The following is a 25,495-nucleotide window of genomic DNA, read 5'->3' as shown; positions in this document are numbered from 1 at the left end:
AAAATGAATTGTTTCAGTTTGTCTTTCTTTTTGAAGCCATATTGGATTAATTCAAAAGGCATTTTTGTAGTCTGCATGTAACAAGAGTCATATTCCTTCAAAATAATGTATTTTTTTCCACATTTTCTCTTCCTCCGTCGACCCTGCAGGCAAACTGTCCCTGGAGGAGTTTATCAAAGGTGCCAAAAGCGACCCCTCCATCGTCCGGCTACTCCAGTGCGACCCCAGCTCGGCCTCCCAGTTCTGAACCTCCCGCCCTGCTACGACCCTCTCCTCCTCACCCTCTCTGTTGCTATTGAAACAATCACTCAAATCAATGCATGATGGTTCTCGTCTCTCATATCATCTTTTTTATTTTTTTTTTTTTTTTCGTTGTTGTGTGCAAGACGGGATGGAGGGATTTTAAGGAGGATAAGAAAAGCCATCACTATCATTTTATTTTTTCATTTTTTTTATATTTGGGAAAACTGAAGGGACATGCATACATGTAACGGTCAGTGGCGTCCGCTAATGTTCCCGAATATCTCTCTCTCTCTCTCTTCCTGGAACGACGGATTTCCAGGGAGCTTGTGACAAAGTGTGGATTTCTGCAGGGTGGGGATTGCTCAGTTTGTCCTCCAACACATATGTACATCATGTAAATACTGTACGTCTATGTATATCATAAGATGAAGTTTGTCTTCATGTATGGTTCACACTCTCTGGTATTGAAAAGGCAGTATTATGTAGCGTAGCTGGTCTGACCTGAACGGGTGGTCGGGGTGGAGGTGGGTGGGAGTCGGGGGGTTATTGGGATTTTACTGCTATATGATCTTTCGCTGAGAAAAAGAAGGCCTAAGATCCCATTAGCTTTTTATTGATATCTACTGACATTTTGATGATTTTTAAATGTTTGTTTTTTTCATTTGTACATATTGTTTTCCTCCTTCATGCTCTTTTATTTATTCATTTTCTTATTATCGTGCTTTTACTTTGATACGTTGTTTAAGGATGATCAGTATTCCAGTTTACAGTGACAGAGAGAGAGAGAAAATGCGAGTGGAGATTGATCTCTTTGGGATTTGTTAAAGTGGAAGATTATGAACGTCTAGTTGCATAAGGGGATCCCATAATGGATTTGATCAACAGCACCAGTAGCACATATCGTTTGAGCCGCCATGTGTTTATGAACTGTGCATTTTGGTCTGAATGCGCGCGTGTGTGTGTGCATGTGATTATATGCACTGTGTGCTCGAGGCTAACTTTTACAGTATTATCATGTTGTGTTGTTTCTTAATTTGTAAGTATTTAAAAAGTTCTTTAACAACGAGCAGTAAACTTAAGATAGTCGTAACCTGTCACTATACTGCATGATCCTTCGAACTGAGAAAAAATCACCACAGTTAAACGCACAGCAGTATCTTTTTGTAGCTCTGCAGCCTCCTCAGCACTGTACCAGGCAGAAATGATTATTTGTCTTGCTTTGGGACAAACCCTCCCTCAACCCCCTCCTCTTCTTCTTTCTCTCCCTCTCCCTCTACCTCTTCCTCCTCCTCTGACAGACAGAGAACTCACTAAGGGCTCGTTCATCACTCTCTAGCTGAATGCTTTTATAACCTCCTGGATTAGTCTGCTTACAGAGCAGTTCGATGAAGGGACACGTTTCATGAGATAGGAGATACTTAAGAGATTTCAGGGTTCCCAGACATATGTGGTAATCTAACGGAGATCAGTGGCCGTGTTTACATTAGCACCGATGGAAATCCATGATTAATTATATTTTATTTATCTTATTTAGGGTATCTGCGGTACCCTGGATTCCCATGTTTTTTTGTCTAAGTGACTAATGGGGACAACAGTTTTTGAAATTGGTCCAGTATTGAGGGAGAGCGCTGCAGCCGCCAGCTGCTAAACAAGCTGTAATGTAATCATTTGGGGCAACTTGACACCATCAGTTTACATCCACTAAAAGGGCTTGTTTTTGCCACTGACAGGCTCAGATAGCTATTATAAGTGTCTAACAACATTATGGTAGGTTGACCAGATCCCAAAAAAACAAATGTGGGACAAGGAGTATGCTTGTGTGGGACAATGTGGGACATGTTACCAAGGCTGAGAAGTAGTCTACAATTTTGATATAATGTCTATCTAATGTAAATAATAAACATTTCTATTCTGCCCCTTATCTAGTAACATCTCTATGCTTTGCCCGAATGCATCCATTGATCGACACATCTCTTTCTGAGCCGAATGTTTCTTGTGAGACTCACGTGAACTGTGTCCCTTAATTTCGCACTCCCCCCGTGTGGAATTGAAAAATAACTGGCAAATTTCACAAAAAACTCTGAGAATCGCCTTCCACCGGCTTGTGGTTAAGTAGTTTCCCAGTCTTTGTTGTAGCTGCTCTTCCTTTTCTTTGTGGTAGTTTCCATCATATTCCGGCTAAATCCGCACAGCTTGTGACTTTGCGGCGACTCGCAATTTTCTCCGTTGGGCGTAGCGTAGCAAAGACGGTGAAATGTTAACCTGCACTTGACCCATGTGTGCGGCGCAGTTTGAAAGCAAACGCAGCCCTGTGATGACAGCCTTCTCCGTTTTCTTCACATCCACTGTCCTGCAGTGGTTTGACTTTTGAAAACTAGAGCCAATGAAAATGTGGGACATTGTCTCAATATGTGGGACATAGGACAAGGGATACAAATGCTGTGCAGTTCCTTGTAAAGTGGGACACCTTACATTTACTACGTTTTCTTTACCTTTCGCTTGATCCGGTTTGTTTGTTTGTTTGTTCGGAGAAGTTTCGTGGAATCTCGCGTCTCATCCATATTGTCGAAATCATCTAAATATTCAGCCATGACATTGAAAATCTTTTCGATAACGCTAAGCTACGCTTTCTGTACTCCAACACAACAAACTCTGACAACACCGGCACTCCTTTCTCCAACTCTCACTCACATTTCCACCGTTTTCTCTTCCGTCAACAAGTCACATGACACGATAACAAACCAAAACCAAAAAGTAAGAATTACCTAGGGACCTGTAGGGTCCCTTCCATAATGTTGTCAGACACTCATAATAACAATCTGAGCCGGTCAGTGGTTAAAACAAGCCCTTTTAGTGGATGTAAACTGATGGTGCCAAGTTGCCCCAAATGATTACATTACAGCCCGTTTAGCAGCTGGCAGCTCTCTCTCAATACTGGACCAATTTCAAAAATTGTTGTCCCCATTAGTCACTTAGACACAATAACATGGGAAAATAGAGTCCAGGTTGAAAGATACCAAAGTTACCCTATAATATTTGGAGCACCAAGGAAGTGCGACATGTTGAGACATGACATCTCTCCAATTTAAATGAAATAACTTTGAACTGTATGATATTAGAGTTTTAAAACACACAGCCTTGACTGAATAAAAGATGTGAAATACAGTGCACATGTAAACATAGCCACTGGTTGCAGGAATGCCGGCACCACTCCCATGTATTAATGATTGAAGGCCACCCATTTTCAGATCACTGTTGCCATCTTCTGTTATGGAGGTTAAACACGAAACAAATTCTGTTTGTGAAGAAGCAAAGTGTTGGGCAGACTGGAAAAAAGCAGTGACATTGCATATTGCAAATACTCAACATCATTCTTTTAGAAAGGGACCTTCAGGTTCTTTACTTTTATAGGCTGATATAAATATATAATGTAGAAGTGTTTTGGTATTTAGAAGTGGTGAATGTAACTACATTTACTCAATTACTAGACCTAAGTACAATACTAAGGTACTTTACTACTTTATACTTCAAGTGCACTACATTTCAGAGGGAAATGTTGTACCTTTTACTGAACTACATTTACCTGACAACTAGTTAACTTTTTCAGATTAAGATTTACACTCAAACATATCAGTTTATAAAACATATTGTATTGTTAGAGACAATATCCCCCTTCAGGGACCCCTTTTCTATCATTGAGTATACTGACGACCCCAGACTAAGTGACATATTTTATGAATATTTCATATCATATTCAATGCTTAACAATAACAGAACAGAACAACTGTACAATTAACCCAAATAGTGAACACAGTAACTGCAGGAAGATTGTGTAAAACAAGCGATTTGGATGAATTTTGAGCAGATTATTTCCTGTAAATATTGCATCAGAGAAGTTTTCTTGTTATTTTTAGGAACTTTTTGTATAATTTTCTGTCCCTATTATGTATTATTTTAATTTTTAACAATCCTAGATACTTAAAGCGCTTAATTTTTTGGACAAATTAATTGTTTTCTTCTCCCTGTCGCCATTGTTTTATTATTATCTTTGGTTGTTTTAAGTGCATACTTTCAGGGAAGGCTCTGTGAATATGTTTTCAGGTTTTCACCGTGCCCTGATCCTGTTTAAATAACAATCCAAACTTTAAAAATAGCAATTGTGTGAAAATTAATGAAATGCTGATAGATAGGCCGACTGTATATTTTTAGAAACACGTTGTCCTACACACCCCTTAAAGGCCTCGCGACATCCTGTGAAGCTTTGGCGACCCCTTGGGGGGTCAGGTCCCCCAGGTTGGGAATCAGTGTTATATATTAAACTGCCCCAAATTAAATAAAACAGTTTAAAAGTGGCTCAAAACTTAAAGTTCATATTTATTCCATCATTTTATTCTCATGTTAGAAACTCCTTTTGAAACGGCACACTGAACTGCTTCATTGAATTCCAGACTAATGCAATTATTCCGGTTGGTTTAGCAGCTTCATAAAGGAAGTTTAGACAGACTGGCTTCACTTTACACATTTTAGAAAGTGAGGAATAAAACCCCGCCATGAAATGATGTCTGTCTGCCGTGTGAGATAAAAATAACGGAGCGAGATACTTTAGCTAGTTAGAGAAGAGCCTCCCGTCATACCAGACTTAGCTGACATCAGATTTTAAAAATAAATACATCAGCCCGATATGCGTTGCCCAACATTTCACCACCTCACAAACTGAATTATTTCGTGCCGTGGTGGCAAAGTGAACTACCAATGAGAGCTGTGCTGGTGCAGCTAGACATCCACATTAGGACTGACCCAAAGGTTAACTTGTACCAAACATTTGCACAGGAGCTTCCTAACCAGCTCTGCTTTGGGGATCCTGTAGTGTCACTGCCTTCTGCTGGTAGGATAAGGAACAACAGTTGCTTTCCCCCTAATCTACAACAGTTTAACCCTTTTCTATTCTCACTGCCTCTGATGAACTGGTACCTTATGTTGGATAAATACATCCCCTTCTTTCTTTCTTTCTTTCTTTCTTTCTTCCTTCCTTCCTTCCTTACCTCCCTTTCCTTCCTTCCTATTTTTTCTGTTGCATGAAAACCTCCCGTGAGGATGTCATGTTTGTTCCGTTGGACCTGAAATCGAAATATACCTATGTGTTTCAAAGCTGCACGTGTGGACTGTTTCCTCATTTCTTGGTTATTTCGGATATGTAGGGAATGCATTTAAGGAGCAGAGCATTTTTTCACCGCGGACAAGGCTAATGTCTGGTCTGACAGCCGAACATTACTGTCATGCATTTGAGGGTCGCAGCCTGTCAAAGCACACCGTAGGTCCTCATTAACATACTCCTGACAGGAACGTGGGTGAATGTGTTCGCACCAACCTGACAGGGTGTCTCTACATGTGTGTGTCTGAGTGTAACCAGTCATTCCTGTCAGGTCACTATAGCTGCTGCCGTTACCACATTTTAAAACGGAAATGTTTTCAGAGTTCAGCCGCAAAACACACACAAGATAGATGCATGACTTTGAATAAAAACTTTATTTGCTCATCGACTTAAGTTGTCGAAATAAATTAAAAAAACTTGCAGTACTAGTTTCTCTTGACCTAACAGAAGAGCAGATTCTCATTTACTCAAAACAGGCAAACCAGAGGCTCCATCCTCAAAAAAAAAAGAAATAGATAAAAGCTTGGAGGGCACACACACTTTGTACTCTGCATGTCTTCACCTGTGAGAAATGTTTCCTATTGCTACTGCACCGGTCTCCATTATGTGTGTAAACTCAAACATTCAAACATTAAAATAATAGTCCTGCATTTTAAGGAAATACACATTTTCGCTCTCGTATGGAGAGTTAAACAAGAAGATCGACACTACTCTCATGTCTGTGCGCTAAATGTGAAGCTCGAGGCAGGAGGTTATTAGCTTAGCTTAGCATAAAGACAACACAGGGGAAAATGGCGACCATGGCCTTGTTAAAAAAAAAAAAAGAAAAAAAAAAAGAAATGTCAAAACTGACAAGTTGTGGGTTTTACGGGAAGTTATGTGATGTAACCGTGTCTTGGAGACAAGCATTGACTTCCTGGAGTCACCACGAGAAATTATTACACCTTCTACATTTCTGCTTGTGTACGAATTAATCTAATTGGAAACATATTGTTAATTAGTGAGCTTTAGTTTAGAGGTGCTGGTAGGCATATTTTAGAACGTAGGGAGAAACAGCTAGCCTGGCTCCATCCAGATTCCAGTTTTATGCTAAGCTAAGCTAAGTAACTCCCAACTCCATACATAAACTGAAGCGTAAAAACAAGACTCTCACTGCTCCCGGCAACGACTTGTTCACGCGTCACTTTTTGTACAGACTAAATAAACAACATATAGCGTGTTGATTAGTGAGCTTTAGAGTTGTTGCTAAGTGGGGGGTTTTTTCGCTGTGGACGGAGCCAGGCTAGCTGCTTCCAGTCTTTATGCTAAGCTACGTTAGCATGTCCTCGCTCCAGCTCCGTACGTGATGCACAGACATGGTGACAGTGGTATCAATCTGCTCATCTAAGTCTCGGCAAGAAAGCGACAAAGGATATTTCCCAAAATGTGAAAGTACTCTTTTAACTCTGAATGAATCCTTGTATACAGGCAAGGATTTGCCTCACATGCCTATCCTGATATGAATAATTTGACCCTTGTAAGTAGAGGAATACAACAACAGACGCTCACATAACTGGGATCCTGCACACTGTGCAAATAGCCTGGGCCTCAGAAAATGCACTGGCATTGGCACTGCTAAATAAATCATCTCCAGCTATGAGTTCATAGTTCTGACATGGGGGTTGGGAGTATGATGTTTAAATCCCCAGTATTGTAGTAAGCACTACTCTCACAGCACTTGGTCTTCAAGAAGCTCTGACACGTCAAATATATGTCTAAATCCAGAAGCTGGACCTTTCCATCGTACCCCTCTCCAGCAGTTGGTGCTGCTCCGGTGCCCTTTGCTGGCTGCCAACACTGGTTTCGTGCCTTTCTCTGCCTGACCTTTCTCTGTACGGCGGGCGAAGAGGCTGCCTCTCCGAGGGAGGAAGACTCCGATGCTGAAGGGGAAGATTCTGCGGAGGGGGAGGAGGTCTGCGCTGCTGTCTCGGAGGTTCAGTATTCCGTCTTGGAGGTTCGCAGTAGCTTCTTGTTGGAGTTTCATCGTAGCTTCGTGGAGGTTCAGTGTGGCGTGTTGGAGGTTCATCGTAGCTTCGTGGAGATTCAGTGTGGCGAGAGGGAGCGGCTTCCAACATCGGCCTCACCACATTGATCTACACAAACAGAAAATTATTATCTTTTTAGTCCAATTTTAAAGAGTACATATTATGCTTATTTTCAGGTGCATACGTGTATTTTGGGTTTCTACTAGAACATGTTTACATGCTTTAATGTTAAAAAAAAAAAGCAAAAGCAGCATTTCTTTTCACCCTCTGTCTGAAACGCTGTGTTTGAGCTCCTGTGCCCGCCTCCCAAGTCCCAAACCCAGTCTGCTCTGCTCTGATTGGTCAGCTGGACCCAACTTTTCGAACTCTGCTCCAGCTCCAACTAGCTTCGTTTGAGGGCGTGCCTTACTAGCTGCTAGGCAGTTGTTATGCAAATGTGTTACTTGGTGACATCACCACGTTAAGGAAGAAAAGGCGGGGCTTCAATCAAGGCATTTTAAACCGTTCAGGAGCAGTGTTTCTGTGGTGGAGAGAAACTCCCTTTGGGCTTTACAACTTGCACAAAAAACAATATAACACACTAAAGGCACAAAAGCATAATGGTCCCCTTTTGTCCCCAAAATATTGCTTGATTGAGTCTTATGCACCATCTAAAACATTACATTTTTAAAGCAACGCAGTGTATGTTTGAGTGGAAATCTCACCGCTCTGCCATAGTTCCTGTTTCTCTTCCTGTTAGGGCAGCAAGGTAGACCCAGGAATGAAACGCAGACAGCAGAGCACCGGGCGCAAAACACCAGCTGGATGACACAAGTCACGATCAGAGGCACCCAAAGGATCATAGTGGTACTCTGGGGAGGGACGGAGGAGCGGCGTTAGCGGCAACCACCAGCTGGACCATAAAGAACACAATCTGAGGCAGCAGAGATGCAGTCAGTGCGGGTAATGATGTGATACAGGACCTTATTTCTCTCAGACGGCTGTGGAGCAAAGGCACTGCAGCGAGTCTGGGAGTTTCAGTTTGCACAGGAGAGTCGGCATTGTGAATAAAATATGCAGGGCAGAAGGCATCAAAGTGAAAGTGTACAGAGGGAATTCAAAGAAAAACAGCTGCCGATTGTTAGGCACGCTGACTTGCAGACTACAAAGAGACTGAGCATTTATAGTTCGAAGTTTGGAGCTTTCTTTGGAATTCGTGATGAAATATGCAGGAAGATAAACCTTGCATAACCATCATTAGTGCCTCTAAGCAGCTATGAATATCAGAACCAGAAGCCCAAAACACAGGTGATGTAACGGGCCCTCCGGGCAGCCATATTGGAACATCCCTTGCTAATAGGCAACTCAGAGAGACCAACACGGACTGCAGTCTCAGTAGTCTGCAACAAAAGTTTGTTACTTCTGAGTTTCTGACTAAATCTTGTTTATCATTATTTTTGCATCTTTTTTTTTTTTTTTAATATTGAGGTAAAACTAAAAGTGAATATCCCTAACATGTTCTAAATAATCCCTAATTTCCGGAAAACTGAGCAGATTGGTCGTAAATTTTACTGTTTACCTTTTATTTTCCAAATAAGTTTGGCTAACCTGGAGGTCTGACCGATCCTCTTTTTTTTGCGTTGTTGAAGCGATCCCAAGTTGTAATAAACAAGATTTTCCTTTAATGTGTAGGTACTTGCTTCAGTGTTTGGACAGCTCATCACTACTAAACAAATCATCCTTGTTACATGCCGACACATAATTGCTTAGTTTAAATTAGATTATTTCCTAATTTTTTCTATATACATCCAATGTATTTGTGGTAACTACAAGTGTCGTGTGATGATGCTGTTACCACGGCGATTGCTAGGGGTGTCACGATTCTCCAAATCCCCGATTTCATTTTTTTATTTAAACATGCCATTGTTAGACTACGGAGTCTTGATTCGTAAAGATCAACAGGTCATTGGTTTTATTCCATGACAACTGTCATTTACACTTTAATCAAAAGGAGGATCCACTAGATGGCAGGAGTGTACTCAACAACAACTAGAGTTTCTCAGAGTTTACAAGGCACGCTTGAATGCACCACAAAGTCCCTTTCGACGCCGACATGCTTTACACTACAGCCAGCATAAACCCTGCTTTACTGTACAAAGCGATGTAGATACTCTATCGACGTTAAGCAGAGATAGCGTGCCCATGGCTGAACAGTTTTCTGTCAACTTCATGTTCATTGTTTACATAACTCACAGGGAAGGCAAAATGTTGCCATGCTTGTGTCTTCAGGGACGCAGGAGGATTTTCCAGTTCTGTTGTTTCTCTGTCATCTCCGACTTCGGCGTGTCAAAGTGCAGCTGCAGGCTACCAGTATGATATGCTGTGTCACCTTTGAAGTGTTGTTGTTTTTTTCCTTTGGATGCATGCGAGTAGGTGGGGGCAGAGAAAAATAAATACTTTGAGAATCGCAGATCCTGCTAATTTCAATCGATTTCTGATGTAGAATCGACATCCTGACGCCCCTAATGAAAGCAGAACCCTCTCATCGTCGCTCTGTGTCACAAAGTGAATGAAAGAACATAAACACGCCTGCTGTCGGGGTTGCACATCTGTCTAACTACAACTATAAAAGCTACACTGTGTGTATTTACAGCGGGACTTGCTTTAACCCTTTACGTCGAGTATAAATCCAGCATAAGACGAAGGTCGCTTAGCTGACAAATTAGACTACTAGTCTTGCTAAAATGCCATAGTCGTGCTGATGTGTGTCTGCAGCTGTGAGACTGAGCAGGCCTGACAGTCCATCTGTAGCACACTGGAGCTGGACAGAGCCTGAAGTGGACCGACAGGGTCAGGTCAGCATTTCTGCCACCAGCCCACCGGCTGCACGATGTGACTGACTGAGTGACAGAAAAGACAGACACCCGCAGCCTCACACTCCCTCCTTCTCCCACACCTTGTTGACACAAACACACAAAAGGGGCACCATGACGTGCAGCCACACCGCTCTGTTGTGTTTACGCCACAGTGACAATGGTCAGCTGTTCAAAAGAGCCAGCTGCTGCAAGAAAAAGGTCACGGTTCATGCCTTGATCTCAGCGCACGCACTGATACACTCACATAGATGCGCGTGGGGTCGAAGGGACACTCGTTGGTGATGCTGGAGTAGCCAATGGCGTCGGGGAAGCGACAGTGAGTCAGGAGGCTCCGCCCGCCGTGGATGGCGGCCCTCACTACAGACACGGAGAGTCCGATGGCGGAGGCTGCCGCCATGAGAGATGCAGCCAGGGCCACAGTGAAAAGTGACCACGTCTGTGGGGGGGTGGGGGACACACACAGAGAAAGACAATCAGGGATCAAAACCAGATGGCTGATGGGATGAAGCTTCAATGCTCCAGTTGGGAAACTGGGGCAACAGTAAACAGATGAAAGGACAGCAAAGAATAAACAATATTTAATACAGACACAGCAAATATGTCAGATTTAAGGCAGCATTTAAAACTTGAGAACCAAATGAAAAAAAAACGTTTACTTCCATTAAGTTAGCTTCCCACTTAATGCAAGAATTAATGCAAAAAAAGTTTTAAAAAATCAGCAACATTTTTGATAATCAATTGACAGACATTTGAAGACATCACCGTGGGCTCTGTGAAGTTGTGATGGGAATTTTTAGAGCTGCAACTAATGATTATTTTCATTGTTGATTAATCTGTTGATTATTTTCTCGATTAATCGATTCGTTCTTTGGTCAGAAAATAGTGAAAAATGGCGATCAGTGTTTCCCAAAGCCCAAGATGACGTCCTCAAATGTCTAGTTTTGTTCACAACTCAAAAGATATTCAGTTTACTGTCATAGAGGAGTAAAGAAACCAGAAAATATTCACATTTTAAGCTTTTTTTTTTTTTTTTAACTACTCATTAGATTAATTGATTATCAAAATAGTTGCCAATTATTTTTTAGTTTACAACTAATCAATCAGTCGTTGCAACTCTAAGCATTTTTTCGAGCGATTAATCAATGAATTGAAAAAATAATCAGAAGATTAAATTATAATGAAAATTAGTTTCAGCCCTATTGATCCCGCTAACATTGTATGTGTATCCAAAGCCTGATATATCTTTTCTCCTCTGTGCCATTGAGCTCCATTGTTGTCCAAAAACTATTACAAACACATTAATGAGTCACATTGTTGCACTGAGTGACATGTTCCTTCGTTATGTTGAATATAGCCACTGTGGTTTATTCTGAGCCAATTAAACAACATTCAGCAACGCACCAAGTCTGCAGCTGAAAACAGACCACAACAAATGCACTATTGTGCTGGAAACTAGTGGCCAGCTGTTTATTGAGCTTTTTTTTTTTCATGTGAAACTATATGTCCGTAACTACTCTTTAAAGATTTACTTCTTTTGTAGGAACAAAGGGTGTGCCACAGACAGGCTAGGGTTTGAGAGTTGGACTGACACTTGTTGGTTTTGGTCCTTTAATGGGCCTTGTTGATAATCTCAGCCGTATCCAAACTCACAGTAAGAAGCTGCAGCATTAGAAACTATAAAGCCATCAGCTGAGCAATAATAAATCACATAATGGGAAGAAAAACCCATCCTTTAATAAGCTTAAAGAAGGTGAGACGGACAGTATGTAACCAGTGTGAAAGTGGAACAAGGTGCACTTTTCTTTGGCAGTGTACAGAAATAAAAACAGTTCTGGGAAGCAGTGAGAGAGAACATGTCATCCATACAAATCCATTTAGACCTAAAGCTTTTCTTACTACAGTAGTTTTATATCCAGCTAATCAGAACATTAGAAGGAGACAACAATTTATCTTAGAAATAGGTCTGTTATTGGCTAAAAGAATAATTGCGCTATCATGGAAAAAGGCTGGTAGGCTGAGTATGAGTAAATGGATTTCTTAATTATCTACAACTTAGAAAAAAATACATATTACATATCAAGGGTAATCAATCACTCTTTCACAACATCTGGGGTCCCTTCATATGTTATCTAGAGAGGAGAGACTTAAGCCCATATGATGGAAGCACCTGGAGATGGACTGTGCATAGCCCTCTGCAACATTCAATCCATTTTTTATTTACAATATGAATTAATATAAGATGCACTGAGGTGTATGAACCAATATAATTATTTTTATTTTATTTATTATTAGTAATTTTTTTTATTTTATTAGTATTTTTATTTTATTTTATTTGTGGGTTGGGGACTGTACTGGAGATTTTCTTCAGGTGTATATTTGTGCTTGTATATATGTCTGTGTTAAGTTGTTCAAATCAATAAAGATATTGTTGAAAAAAAAAAAGGGTGAGACATGTACAGAAAGTCTTTAGACATTAAAAATGACTTTGTGAAGAGGACTGAGTCGTTGAGTCGAAACTTGATAAGAACAAGAAATAAATCAAGAAGAGAGATTAGTAGCTGCGGTAGCCAACCCTTGTGATAAACCGTGTTAACATTGAAACAGGGAGTGTTGCGGTTACTCGTTATTCACGCAATGTGATGCCAGGATGACTGAATAAGATAACAAGACTGATGAAGGGTTTGCCCAGTTCACGGCCGCTCTCTTTAACAAAAGAAACGGGGAGTAGTTTATCGCGGCAGGTTTGCCCGAGCTTACTCATTCTGTTCAGCTCGCTGCCTCGTCAGTCCTGTCTGAGCAGCCCGACAGCTGATTGAGTAAACAAGAGAGAAGCCATGCTGCACAACCGGAGGGAGAGAGAGGAAAAAAAACACAGAAACTATTCCAGCTCTGAAGATTCAGACACCTGAGGCGACATGCGGGAGCTCAAAGGAGGTTTATAATGTCCTCCTGACTAGATAGACGGGGACAGAAACTGAGAATAAAGTGTGAAAGTATCAAAGATAAAGTGTACGTGCCGTGTAGGTAGACAGATCAAAGTTAGCAGAGTGCCTTGGAAATACTGATCTGGCAATGTAGGGAGGAATCAGTGGAGAAAGTGAAAGCAGCAGGGGAAAGGACTGACAGCAGCACAAACAGAAGCGATACTAACCAGGCATCTACTCTTCTTGTTTTTAGACAGCACAATAGCCAGAATGCCAACAACAATCCCCTGCAGAGACAAAAACAGATGAGATTCAAAGAATATTCATGTTGCTCCATTTGCATCCACCGTGTCTGTGACTATAGAGGGGGAAAGGATGATAGATGCAATACAAAATTACCACAAAAACAAAAGTTTTCACGTCATATATTTCTCATCTAGTCTCAAGACAGTCAAAAGTCAAAAGATGATTGATTTCTCTCGACACCACAGCTGTTAACTACAAGCATTTCAAAAATGTCTTTAAGTACCCGTGTGTGCTTTGAAAGTTGTTTTTGCAAAGCCTAAAGAAAAAAACTCATCACAGAATGACCCTTTAGCTTTACATGTAATGCATATTAGCGGAAGTATCAATTTTAGATTATTAGATAAATCTGTGACTGATTCAAACATCCATTTTCTGCATTTTTAAAAGGGGAATTACATATATCTAAATTTCATTTATTTCCTGTTTTACATTAAAAAAAAGAGGCTTTTCAAGGACTCTTTGTTTAGGAAAGTGGTTTTACAAGTAGCCCTAATAACAAGAAGGCTGAGTGAGGCTAAAGCCCAAAGAATCCTGCAATATTGATTTTTTTGTATTAAGAAAGTTCCTGCAGTACGTTATGATCGATTCTAGGTACATCTTAGTAGTAGCTTGTGCTTCTGCAGGGTGCACAAGCTACAAATGATTGAAAATCCCACAACTTGACATTACAAAGTCTGAGAAGAGAGCGCCGATATGAAAATGCTTTTCCTTTATGTAGGACAAGTTGTAAAATCCCCTTATCCGCCATAACATTCCCAGAGAGGTCATCCCTTCTTGATACTACAGAGCTGCTACAGGATCACTATGAATCTCTATGCACTCACTACGAGGCCGGAGGTGAGAGCGAACACGTTGGAGATGGCGTACTCCATGGCCCGGGCCTGCTTGTGGAGGTTAATGTGTCTGAGCACCACGCCGTGCACCAGCGCTCCCAACAGGAAGTTCACATGACCAATGAGGACCATGCTCAGACCCATCTTCATCAGGGTGTTGGGCTCCTCCAGGTTGGCACAACACACTCCTGAGGAAGAGGAGGAGGAGGAGGAGGAGAAGCACGTTACTGTGATGATCCAGGCAGAGAAATAGACAGAATACAAAACAGAGAGTTTCAGTGATTTCACCTGATGTTACATCATCTATGTTGTATTGATCAGAGACAACAGGAGCCAGGTCAAAACCACAGCAGAGATGTCACATGTATTAATGATTAGCTGCTAAACACATAACTACAGTTCAGGCTGTTCAGACTGGAACCGTCCCGAAAGAACAAAACGAAGAATGAAACTACATTTGACATTAATTGAAGTAAAGTAAAAGCTGGAGTGAAGAGGATAAATATGCAACAGGCTAAGAATTAAACGGATTATTATGTAAAATCTTGTAGCCTTCTTGTACTCAACATCAACCCATGACAGCGAACATGTCTAATTAAACCTGAAACCTAACACAGGAACCTAGCAGAGCAAATGCCGTCTGAAAGGTAACAAATTAAAGAAAAACTGAAGACACGCTTGTCTAGAGCTGCAAAAATTAATCCAATAGGTGTCAACTTTTAAACTATTTTGATAATCGATTAATCAGTTTGAGTACTTTAAGATTTTTTTAAGAAAAAAAGTCAAAATTTCTCTGATTCCAGCTTCTTAAATGTGAATATTTTCTGGTTTATTTACTCCTCTATGACTGTAAACTGATTATATTTGTGTTGTGGACTAAACAAGACATCATCTTGGGCTTTGGGAAACACTGATTGACATGTTCACCATTTTCTGACATCTTATATTCCAAACAACTAATCGATTAATCGAGAAAATAATCGACAGATTAATCGGCAATGAAGATAATAATTAGTTGCAGGTGTCTTAATTAAAATCCACCAGTGTGAAAATGAGATGGTATAGGCCTACATATGCAGTCATCTCCATGATACCTAATAATAAAGATGAACTCTGAGATTGGTTTGTTGGGTTCCACCTCTAGATTTGTGTTTGTATGTAACATGGGAGCCATTTTAACCTATTTGGGGGATTCTCACTCTCACATTGTTGCATTCACTGAGACAAAAACACATGCAGAGCAGAGGTGATAATGCATGCATTTTACACTGTTCATCCTCAGACACTTTAAGCATGTGGACCAGAGGATGTGGTTTCAAAATAGATCCCCTTACTTCAATTTATTTAAATTAATGTAAAATATCAAGACCAGGAAACCATTTCAACTTTTGGTGAAGGGAAGTACAATAAAGCTGTTGGATTAATAAAGCTAGTTCATCACCAGACCGGTGTGTCACACTACTACTGCCACACCCAAACAAACAATCCGAGAGTTTGAAACAAACACATCTCTGCAGTTTACACACATTTAAACAGACTTCCCATCAGGCTCATTTATTACCTGTATCGGCCATCTCTGTCAGGTCACCATTCAGTTAGATAGACGGTGAGTCTCGTGCGTAGGGCTTATCAGCGTGCCCCTCTTCCCTCCAAACTAAAAGCACCTCACTCCAGTCAGTCAGTCAGCAGGACAGACAGGGACACTTCTCAGATTTTCAAAATAAAATCTCATCTAAGCATGTATCTCTAAAAGTGTATGCCACTTGTGACTGATAAACTTTTTGTTTGTATTTTATTTATTTGTGTATTTTTATTTTAGTTTTGTCATTTTTGTATTTCATTTGAGATTTTGCTCAACTTTTTTTATGTATGAGACATGTAAAGAAGCATTGTTTATTTTTTATGTTTGTATTTTATTTATTTGTATTTTTGTATTTGTATTTTATTTGTATTTTTGTATTTTTATTTTATTTCGTAATTTTCGTAATTGATTTGTGATTTTGCTCAACTTTTTTGATGTATGAGACATGGATGAGAGCCCTTGTTTGTTTGTATTGATTTCTCTCAATAATAAAAAAAAAGCTTGATAAACACTTGTCAATCCCTCAGAGTGGCATTTTAAAGCATTTTATAAGCCCAGTAACTACATTTCTTCAAGCAATTGCATGTAGTAATTATGTTCATAGTTTATATTATGTTCACATTTTATATTTTCTAAGCTAGTTGTAGTAGTCTGGTATATTTATAGTGTATTCTAATATATTCTTTATATTGTGTATACTATAGATATTACCTCTAGTGTTGATATGTATATTTATTGTATATTTACTGTTCTAGTGCATTGCCTGGATAACCTGCTGCTGTAACACAATAATTCCCAATTTGGGAAAGTACATCTATCTATCTATCTATCGTTCTAAGAAAGCAAATAAGTGCAGTTGTTTGAAATGAACAAATAAAATAACCAAAATTCAGATTATGTTTGACTAATATTCTGTGGTATATTTAATACTTAAAATGACATTTTAATTTCACAAAATACTCCTTACATACACTCCAACAGTTAATTTATTTGGGAAAACATTTAATGTTTTTATTTTGAAATAAAAGTTGCTAATTACCTGTTGTCTGTCTGCTACCTTTATACAGACCTGCACCTGTTAGCCCCTCGCTGTTTGTTTTTTTGTGGTAGAAAAACAGCATGGACATGCCTTATACATAAAATGTAGGCAACACTAAAGTCAACTGCCTTTATTAATAAATGTTATTTTTCACATTAAAATGTTCTTTTTGCTAAATTTGATACGACATTAACCTATTATTCTAGTTCCGGTGTCAACACCTGGATCAGAGCCTGGAAAAACATGACAGACAACTGATGACTGATAAAGAGAGTAACACATAATACAGTTTAGGAATGTTGTAGGAATGCATCATCGCCTAAGCAGAACACATAATGCACAATCACAAAATAATACAACTCTGGGAGGATCATTGCCATGTTTTCTGATCATCCTTCACATGACAGTGTAGTGTGTCTTTAGTGCCATCAGGTGGAGAAATGGTGCCATTAAATTAGTAGAAAACATATTTTTTTTACCCATGAACTTGCATTTGCTGTGGTTTTATTATTTAGTTGAACAGAAAACTTTATTTTCAGTGCTTTGACAATCTTTTTTAGGGAATACAATAAACAAATAATGTCAGTTTTGGTCACAAATATGAGCAATATCAGCTCTCTTTTGGTGCTGAATTACACTTGAGAAAATAATTCTAATATCATTACAGAGCATAGGATTGTTTGTGTCAAAATACAATATATTTATATTACATATAAAATTATACATAAAATTACTTTTTAAATGAAAATACCCTCAATGGGAAGAATGATCACCCTGTTGTAAGTCAATTAGAGGGATAATATTGATTCTGGGTTTCCAGCTATGATGTAAGAGATGACTTGCAGCCGTCACTAGTCCATGTTAGGTCGGACCTTTCTAGAAGAGGTCGGGACGCTGCCGCGTTGCTTGAGGCTCACCACTCGGAAGGCAATCAGATAGAAAATCTCACAGATGTTGAGCACTACGCACACGACGGACGCCCCCACCATGAAGTAGGTGAAAATGGTCTTCTCCGTGGGCCGCGCTATGTAGCAGTCCACCAAGTTAGGACATGGCGAGACGTCGCATTGGACCTTCCTGGGCAGCTTGAAGCTGTCGTAGATGTAGTGGAGCAAGTAGAGAAAACTGATCTCAAAGATGGTCTTGATGAAGAGGCTCAGCAGGTAAGTCCACCACAGGCCGCCGTGCTTTTGGCCCGGGTTGTCGAACAGCCGAGTGTCCTCGCCGTGCTTGGCTTGGTACTTGCGTTCCCGCTCCTCCCGGTAGGCCACGTGCAGCACCACCATGAAGGAAGGGCAGGTGACGAAGATGAGCTGGAGAGCCCAGAGGCGAATGTGGGAGATGGGGAAGTAGTAATCGTAGCAGATGTTGGTGCATCCCGGCTGGCGGGTGTTGCAGTCGAACTGTCCCTGGTCGTCGCTCCAGACCCGCTCGGCGGCCACCACGAAGACCAACACCCGGAAGACGAAGACCACTGATAGCCAGATGCGTCCGAAGGCGGTGGAGTACTTGTTGACTCCACTAAGAAGATCCTGGAGGAATTTCCAATCCATGACTTCTTTTGACCTTTAGAAGTCTGTCTTTAAACGTTGCAGGAGGTAGATTTTAAAAACTGGAGAGCTAGAACACAACAAAGAGACAAAAACAAAGAGTTAAGCAGTTATCTAGAGATATAATTAAAATTTAATAATACAAAAAAGTAGGGCTGTCGATCAATTCAAATATTTAATCGTGATTTCTCACAAATTAATCGCACATTTCTTAGCTGATCAAAATGTACCTTAAAGGGAGATTTGTCAAGTATTTAATACTCTTATCAACATGGGATTGGGCAAATATGCTTTCTTTATGCAAATGTATATATACATGTATATTACACACAGATATTGTACCAATAGAACCCATTTTCATTCACATATATTGAAGTCAGAGGTCAAGGGACCCCTTTGAAATGGCCAAGCCAGTTTTTCCTCACCAAAATGTTGCGTATGTTTGGAGCGTTATTCAGCCTCCTTTGCGACAAACTAGTCTGACATGGTGGATTCCTTAGAAAAAGTTGCTTTAATGCGTTAAAAAAAATGAATGGTGTTAAAACAAACGCATTATTATCACTAAATATTCTGTAATTTGTTCCAAATATTTCACCGCGTTCTCTTTTCCGATCAGACCATTTCTTTTGACAGCTAAACCTGAATACCCTCTCATAAAACTCACACTTACAAAGCCATTTTCACTTACTTACTTAGTTGGCACTTTGAAGAAAGATACCTTTAATAATTGATGAAACACTTGTTAAACACATAAAACCTTTCCACAGCGCAGAGGAACTCTTGGCTTCAGACTTGTGAACTTTTCGGAGAGTTTAAGCTGAAGTTTGAAGGTATGAGTTTGTTAAATGTTCTCTCTTACTGCCTCTAAATGTAGCAGTCCAGTTCTGCCTTCAAATGTTATGTGCTTAGCTTTTCAGGGAGTCTTCGAACTGAATATGACTCAGACTGACCCAAAATATACAATCATGACTTAAATGTCTCAGCTTACCATAAGAAAACAGGTCTTCCACTCAGTCCATCTCGTCCAGACTATGGGAACGCGTTCAGCAGGCAACCTCTCTCCTACAGTGGGTCTCTGATATTGACTGGCCACAAGAATCCACTCTTGGCCATAATCAGGAGGTGTGGCCACTTTGGGCATCCACCCAGAATTTACCTTTAAACCACCAACTGCTCTGGAACAACTCACCTACTGAGATAAGGTCTGCTAGATCCATTACTACTTTTAAATCTCTTCTCAAAACTTTGTTTTTTAAAAAAGCTTTTATCTCTGTGTGAATTTATTGCATTGCAATTTTATTATTATTGTTTTATTGTATTTTTTTTCTTGCTATGAAGCACTTTGTTACGTTGTTAAGAAAAGTGCTATACAAATAAAGTTTTGTATTATTATTATTATAACTACTTCCTGTCAGTATCAATTTATCTGAGAAATAGCTAACCCAAGAGCTCCAAGAACAATGACTGTTTCTCACTTTTACTATGGCAATTGTACTGTAAGGGGGTATCCTTACTTTGAATTGGTAAAATACAGAAAAAAAGAGTCTAAGAAAACAACAAAAGACACATCAAGTGGTTCTACGAACAAGGAATTTGGTTGAAGTGTGACTTTACCAAAGGTGATACTGTAATGTGAATAACAAGAAGGTGTGTTTGTCTACTCTGATCACCATGTTTCCTAACAGGTGACTTGGTATCAGCTCCATTAGGCAGCCGTGATGTGGAGATATGCCCCCTTTGTAGCCTCTGATTAATCAGGATTAAACAGGGCCACCACCTAACATTTGTTTGTGCAAGCACTCTGGAACCACTCTGGCACTAAAACACACCTGAGATATGGAGCGCCAATATCGCAAAATCAGATATAACCTGCCTTTGCTTGTTCATTCTCTCTGGTAATGTGAATGTGCTACAGTCACTGCCTCATTAGTAAACTCAGTTTTAATCTACTCTCGGTCTGCTGCTCTGAAGGAATGCAGGATGTGGTTAATTATCATCCAGGTGCGACTTGTAAAGTATAGGAGTGGTGATTTTATCGACTTTTGTCAATAATGTTACTCCCATCATCAGTAACGTTTTGGAACGTCACGTTCTAGTTTTTCCTGATTACTTTTGAACCACCATCTAGACCTCTATTGGTTCAATTTACTCTATAATACCGCACCCATTTGTGTCCACCCTCGCATGTTGGAGGTTCATTAAAAATGTCTTCGCAGGACACACATTTGACAAAGCTCTCCTTCAAAAAACTACCCGTAATCAGTTTAAGATTTCCATAACTTTTCGTACAGTGATAAAAGAGAAATATGTGGCAAAGCAAAGTTCACAGGATGGTTGTTTATTCTAGAAAATATTATCTTCATTTCTTGTTCAAGTTCATGACATTATATGTGCTGATACAGAAGTATTTGCCATTTTCTGTTAAAGTACACACACTGCAGCTCTCACATTTTACAATAAGTACATTTTATTTGTTGCCATACAGATAACAAAATAATCTCATGTAACAAATAATCATATAAATAGTCAAAGTACAGTAAATCACCTTTAGTGGATATCAGTTATTTTTAAGGCTGTCAATCGTTCAAAATAGTTAATCACGAATAATCATAAATTAATCTCACATTTTTTATCTGTTCAAAATGTACCTTAAAGGGAGATTTGTCAAGTATTTAATACTCTTATCAACATGTGAGTGGGCAAATATGCTGCTTTATGCAAATGTATGTATATATTTATTATTGGAAATCAATTAACAACACAATTGATTTCAGAGACACAATGACAAATGTTGTCCAGAAACCCTCACAGGTACTGCATTTAGCATAAAAAATATGCTCAAATCATAACATGGCAAACTGCAGCCCAACAGACAACAACAGTTGTCAGTGTGTCAGTGTGCTGACTTGACTATGACTTGCCCCAAAAAACTGCATGTGATTATCATAAAGTGGGCATGTCTGTAAAGGGGAGACTCGTGGGTACCCATAGAACCCATTTACATTCACATATCTTGAGGTCAGAGGTCAAGGAACCCCTTTAAAAATGGCTTTGCCAGTTTTTCCTTGACAAAATTTAGCGAAGGTTTGGAGCGTTATTATCGCGTTAACTTTGACAGCCCTAGTTATTTTAGATGAACTGCCTTTAAAAAGCTAACAATATTATGGGACAAAAACATTACATCATTTTGATGTAAAAAAAAATAAAAATAAAATGAAGACATGACCTTTGTAAACAACATTACCAACATTTTGCAGATAAATGTGTCCAACAGTACAATTCTCACAAGTCAAACTCATAAACATGATACACGTCTCTCAGGAGACGACTATGCTGTACGCTGGGGCCGAACTCTCTTTGCTCGCTTCTCCGTTGTCAGCTATCTTGGCCTTCTCCGGGACCGGCCCCTTGAATGCCGAGTTTTCCTTCCCAGTCAGAGGAGTTCTGATCATCATGAAGGAGTTTTCCCTGGCTGAGCGAGGTCCTCCTCCTCCTCCGCAGCACTCCCAGAACCTCTTCCCACACAGGTAGAAGACCTCGCAAAGAGTGAGGAAGATGCACACAAAGCTGGTCACCACCATGAAGATGGTGAATATCTTCTTCTCTGTGGGCCTGGTCACAAATGAGACAGATAGTGAAAGATTAATATTTATTTAGAGAACTTTTCAAGTGGAGGTCAAAGGCCAAGTTCATCTCAATCTTTAGAAAGCTCGGCGCTATCCTTACCTGGCGATGTAGCAGTCCACCACATTGGGACACGGCTCTATGTTGCATTTCACCAACGGTGGGAAGAACGTGGCCTCGTAGATGTAGAACAGCAGGAAGACAAACACGCCGTCCACCGATATCTTAAACAGCAGGCTTAAGAAGTAGGTCCACCACAGACCCCCTCGCTTCTTCCCCGTGTGATTGTACAGCGGGGCGCAGTCTTCTCCGTACTTCAGTCGGTGTTTGCGCTCGCGTTCTTCTCGGTAGGAGACGTGGAGCGTCACAAGAAAGGACGGGCAGGTGACGAAGATCAGCTGGAGAGCCCAGAGTCGGGTGTAGGCGATGGGGTAGTAGTGGTCGTAGCAGACGTTGTGACAACCGGGCTGCCGGGTGTTGCAGTCAAAGTCCTTCTGCTCATCACCCCAGACCTTCTCGCAGGCCACCAGGAAGACCATGAGCCTGAAGATGAAGACGATGGCGAGCCAGATGCGACCGAACGCAGTGGAGTATTTGTTCACCCCGCTAAGGAGGCCCTCGAGGAAGGCCCAATTCATGGTGTTGTGTCAGATGTTAGGCTGAAGGAAAAGGAAGCACCAAATTCAGCAAAATGGGTGCAAACACTCCGCTGAGTGCTCAAATACAAATGGCTTGAACTGAGCACGTCAGGCACAAAGGCTCTTTAATATAGCACTTATTACTTACTGCCTTCTTGGCACAGGTTGAAGGGGAGGGAGGAATATCGAACAAAGCAAACATAGACTCATTCTTCTGCTGCAGCCACTAGTGGACCTGGTTTTAGCAAACACCTTGAGAGAGATAGAGAGAGGCAGGGACATTGCTAGATACTAACTCACACATGAGTATACACACATGAGAAGGAGTACACTTACAAGTACACTGATATTAGTATAAAACATAAAGTACACTTGGGAAATATACTTGAACTTAATTTTACTTCATGAAATAAACTTGGAGTACTTTTTCGTAAGGGTTCCATCACTTCAGGTGTTTTTAATTAAGACTTTTTCAGCCCACTTTCCAAATGTGTGCGACTCGGCGGACGATGCTCAAAGTAATAACTCATATTGCAGAGCGTTGTGACATTAATCCCTGATCCAGGGACATCTGGAGAACATCTGGATAAGCTGTAAAATCCCAGCTCAATGTTTCTCAAACCAGTGGATGAGAAAGAAATATTGGATATTGTTAATAAGTGTAAAAACAAAAAGTGTACTGATTTTAATGACATTGATATGACTCTAGTGAAAAAGGACATTAAAGGGGGTTTCAAAACCATTAACATACATCTGTAACTTCTCATTCCAAACCGGTTCATTTCCAAACAAAATGAAAATAGCTTAAGTACAAAATTGGGTACAAACACAACTTCACAAACTACAGTCCTGTCTCTTTACTTCCACAATTTTCCAAAATAGTGGAAAAGCTCTTCAACAATAGATTGGACACATTCTTAGAAAAGCACAAGTTACTCTCTGACAGTCAATACGGATTCAGATCAAACAGATCAACATCACTGGCAATAATGGAATCAATCGAGGAAATCACTAACGCTATAGATCACAAACAATATGCAGTAGGTATATTTATTGACAACAAAAAAGCTTTGTACACAATCAACCATGACATATGAATCAATAAACTGGAAAGCTATGGTATCAGGGGTTTAGTATTAGATTGGTTTAGAAGCTATTTAAATAGGAGACAACAGTTTGTGAAGTTGGGCAATTTCTCTTCAACATGTTTGGACATTGCTTGTGGTGTCCCCCAGGGGTCAGTGTTGGGCCCTAAATTGTTTATATTGTATATCAATGATGTATGCAACATATCCAAGGTATTCAAATTAGTATTGAAATGCTAATGACACAAATATTTTCTGTTCTGGGGAGAATTTAAAACAACTACTGGAGGACATCACTAAAGAAATGAGCAGAGTAAAAACATGGTTTGATAAAAACAAATTATCATTAAACTTGAACAAAACTAAAGTAATGTTATTTGGTAAATGTAGAATTAATACACAAGTACAGATACAGATAGATGGGGTTGAAATTGAAAGAGTTCATGAAAACAAATTTCTCGGGGTGACAATAGATGATATAGTCTGCTGGAAATCACACATTAAACATGTAGAAAATAAACTGTCAAGAAGCATCTCAGTATTAAACAAAGCCAAACAGGTTCCGGATCAGAATTCACTCCACATTCTCTACTGTTCACTAGTTTTGCCATATTTAAATTACTGTGCGGAGGTCTGGGGCAACAACTACAGATGTTCATTACATTCACTATCTATTCTCCAAAAAAGAGCAATACGGATCATTCACAATGTCGGATATCTGGATCACACCACCTCATTATTCATACAGTCAAAATTATTAAGAATTGCAGATCTAGTGGAATTTCAAACAGCATAAATAATGTTTAAGGCTAAAAAATAACCTGCTACCAGGAAATATTCAAAAATTGTTCAGTGATCGAGAGGGGGGTTATAATTTAAGGGGAAAGTTTAATTTCAAAACTCACAGTATACGTACGACCATGAAGAGTTTTTGTATCTCTATCTGTGGAGTGAAACTGGAACAGTTTTAATGTGGAGCTTAAGCAATGTCCAAACTTAAACCAGTTTAAAATAAGGTATAAAGACATGATTTTCTCAAGGTACAGGGATAAAGTGGGTTTTAACAATCACAAGGTGTTTACAGGGGTTACTGTTTATTTATTTATTACTGTTTATTTATTTATTGGTTACTTAATATGTATTCCGTATTAGTCTATCTTCCTATTTTTTCTGTAAAGAATAATGCAAATTTGTTTGATATTATACCTATGTGTATAAGAATAATGTATGCATGGTCGGATGCTGTGTATTGTATATATGTATATATGTCTATATACTGTATATGTATATGTGGTATGCAGTGTGCGCATACAGTGCAATGTGCGGTGTATGTATGTGTATATATATACATATATATATGTGTGTGTGTGTATGTGTATGTATGTATGTATTGCATGTTGTATTACATGTGCATATTGTATGCCATATTATAAATTGTATATAATAAATAATAATATGCGCATATAAGAAAAGATAACAAATAGTCAATATGATTAAGTTAAATATTTTGATAAGCATAATTATATCAGTAATTCATTTATATTTCTGTATGATAGAGATAAAAGGTAATTATTATAGTTAGAATAATTCTAAATAAGAATAATTATAGTTAGACAAATTTAGGAAAATTGAATTAGAGT

General features: G+C 39.6%; 4 protein-coding genes across 6 annotated transcripts in view; 1 reads left to right on the top strand and 3 right to left on the bottom strand.

The window, feature by feature from the left end:
• The window catches only part of LOC141754725 (hippocalcin-like protein 1), a 53,997-nt gene extending 53,381 nt beyond the window's left edge, over positions 1 to 616 (top strand). Inside the window, exon 5 of the mRNA XM_074613982.1 lies at positions 150 to 616. Coding sequence (XP_074470083.1) covers positions 150 to 247 — 98 coding nt within the window. The 3' untranslated portion in view covers positions 248 to 616. The remainder of the gene's footprint in view (positions 1 to 149) is intronic.
• Positions 617 to 5,750: 5,134 nt separating this feature from the next.
• LOC141754724 (transmembrane protein 54-like) lies at positions 5,751 to 16,045 on the bottom strand. Of its 3 annotated transcripts, XM_074613980.1 has the most exons (7): positions 15,899 to 16,045; positions 14,329 to 14,525; positions 13,426 to 13,485; positions 10,519 to 10,710; positions 8,124 to 8,270; positions 7,476 to 7,527; positions 5,751 to 7,433 (listed from the first exon to the last, which is right to left on the bottom strand). In XM_074613980.1, the coding sequence occupies exons 1-7, from the start codon at positions 15,909 to 15,911 to the stop codon at positions 7,150 to 7,152; spliced, it is 945 nt and encodes a 314-aa protein (XP_074470081.1). In that variant the 5' UTR covers positions 15,912 to 16,045; the 3' UTR covers positions 5,751 to 7,149. The 3 variants fall into 3 exon arrangements, with proteins under 3 accessions (XP_074470081.1, XP_074470080.1, XP_074470082.1); XM_074613979.1 differs by having other exon boundaries at positions 5,751 to 7,527; positions 15,899 to 16,044; XM_074613981.1 differs by lacking the exon at positions 8,124 to 8,270 and having other exon boundaries at positions 5,751 to 7,527; positions 15,899 to 16,044.
• Positions 16,046 to 17,011: 966 nt separating this feature from the next.
• On the bottom strand, positions 17,012 to 19,629 carry LOC141754269 (gap junction beta-3 protein-like). Its single transcript, XM_074613209.1, has 2 exons — positions 19,497 to 19,629; positions 17,012 to 18,578 (listed from the first exon to the last, which is right to left on the bottom strand). The coding sequence occupies exon 2, from the start codon at positions 18,509 to 18,511 to the stop codon at positions 17,810 to 17,812; it is 702 nt and encodes a 233-aa protein (XP_074469310.1). The 5' UTR covers positions 18,512 to 18,578; positions 19,497 to 19,629; the 3' UTR covers positions 17,012 to 17,809.
• Positions 19,630 to 21,688: 2,059 nt separating this feature from the next.
• On the bottom strand, positions 21,689 to 22,776 carry LOC141754224 (gap junction beta-4 protein-like). The gene is made up of 2 exons (XM_074613153.1): positions 22,235 to 22,776; positions 21,689 to 22,120 (listed from the first exon to the last, which is right to left on the bottom strand). The coding sequence occupies exons 1-2, from the start codon at positions 22,768 to 22,770 to the stop codon at positions 21,826 to 21,828; spliced, it is 831 nt and encodes a 276-aa protein (XP_074469254.1). The 5' UTR covers positions 22,771 to 22,776; the 3' UTR covers positions 21,689 to 21,825.
• Between the last annotated feature and the right edge of the window lie 2,719 nt (positions 22,777 to 25,495).

This window comes from Sebastes fasciatus, chromosome 17 (assembly GCF_043250625.1).
Source record: "Sebastes fasciatus isolate fSebFas1 chromosome 17, fSebFas1.pri, whole genome shotgun sequence".
Taxonomy (NCBI): Eukaryota; Metazoa; Chordata; class Actinopteri; order Perciformes; family Sebastidae; genus Sebastes; species Sebastes fasciatus.
This window is presented reverse-complemented; position numbering and strand designations above follow the sequence as displayed.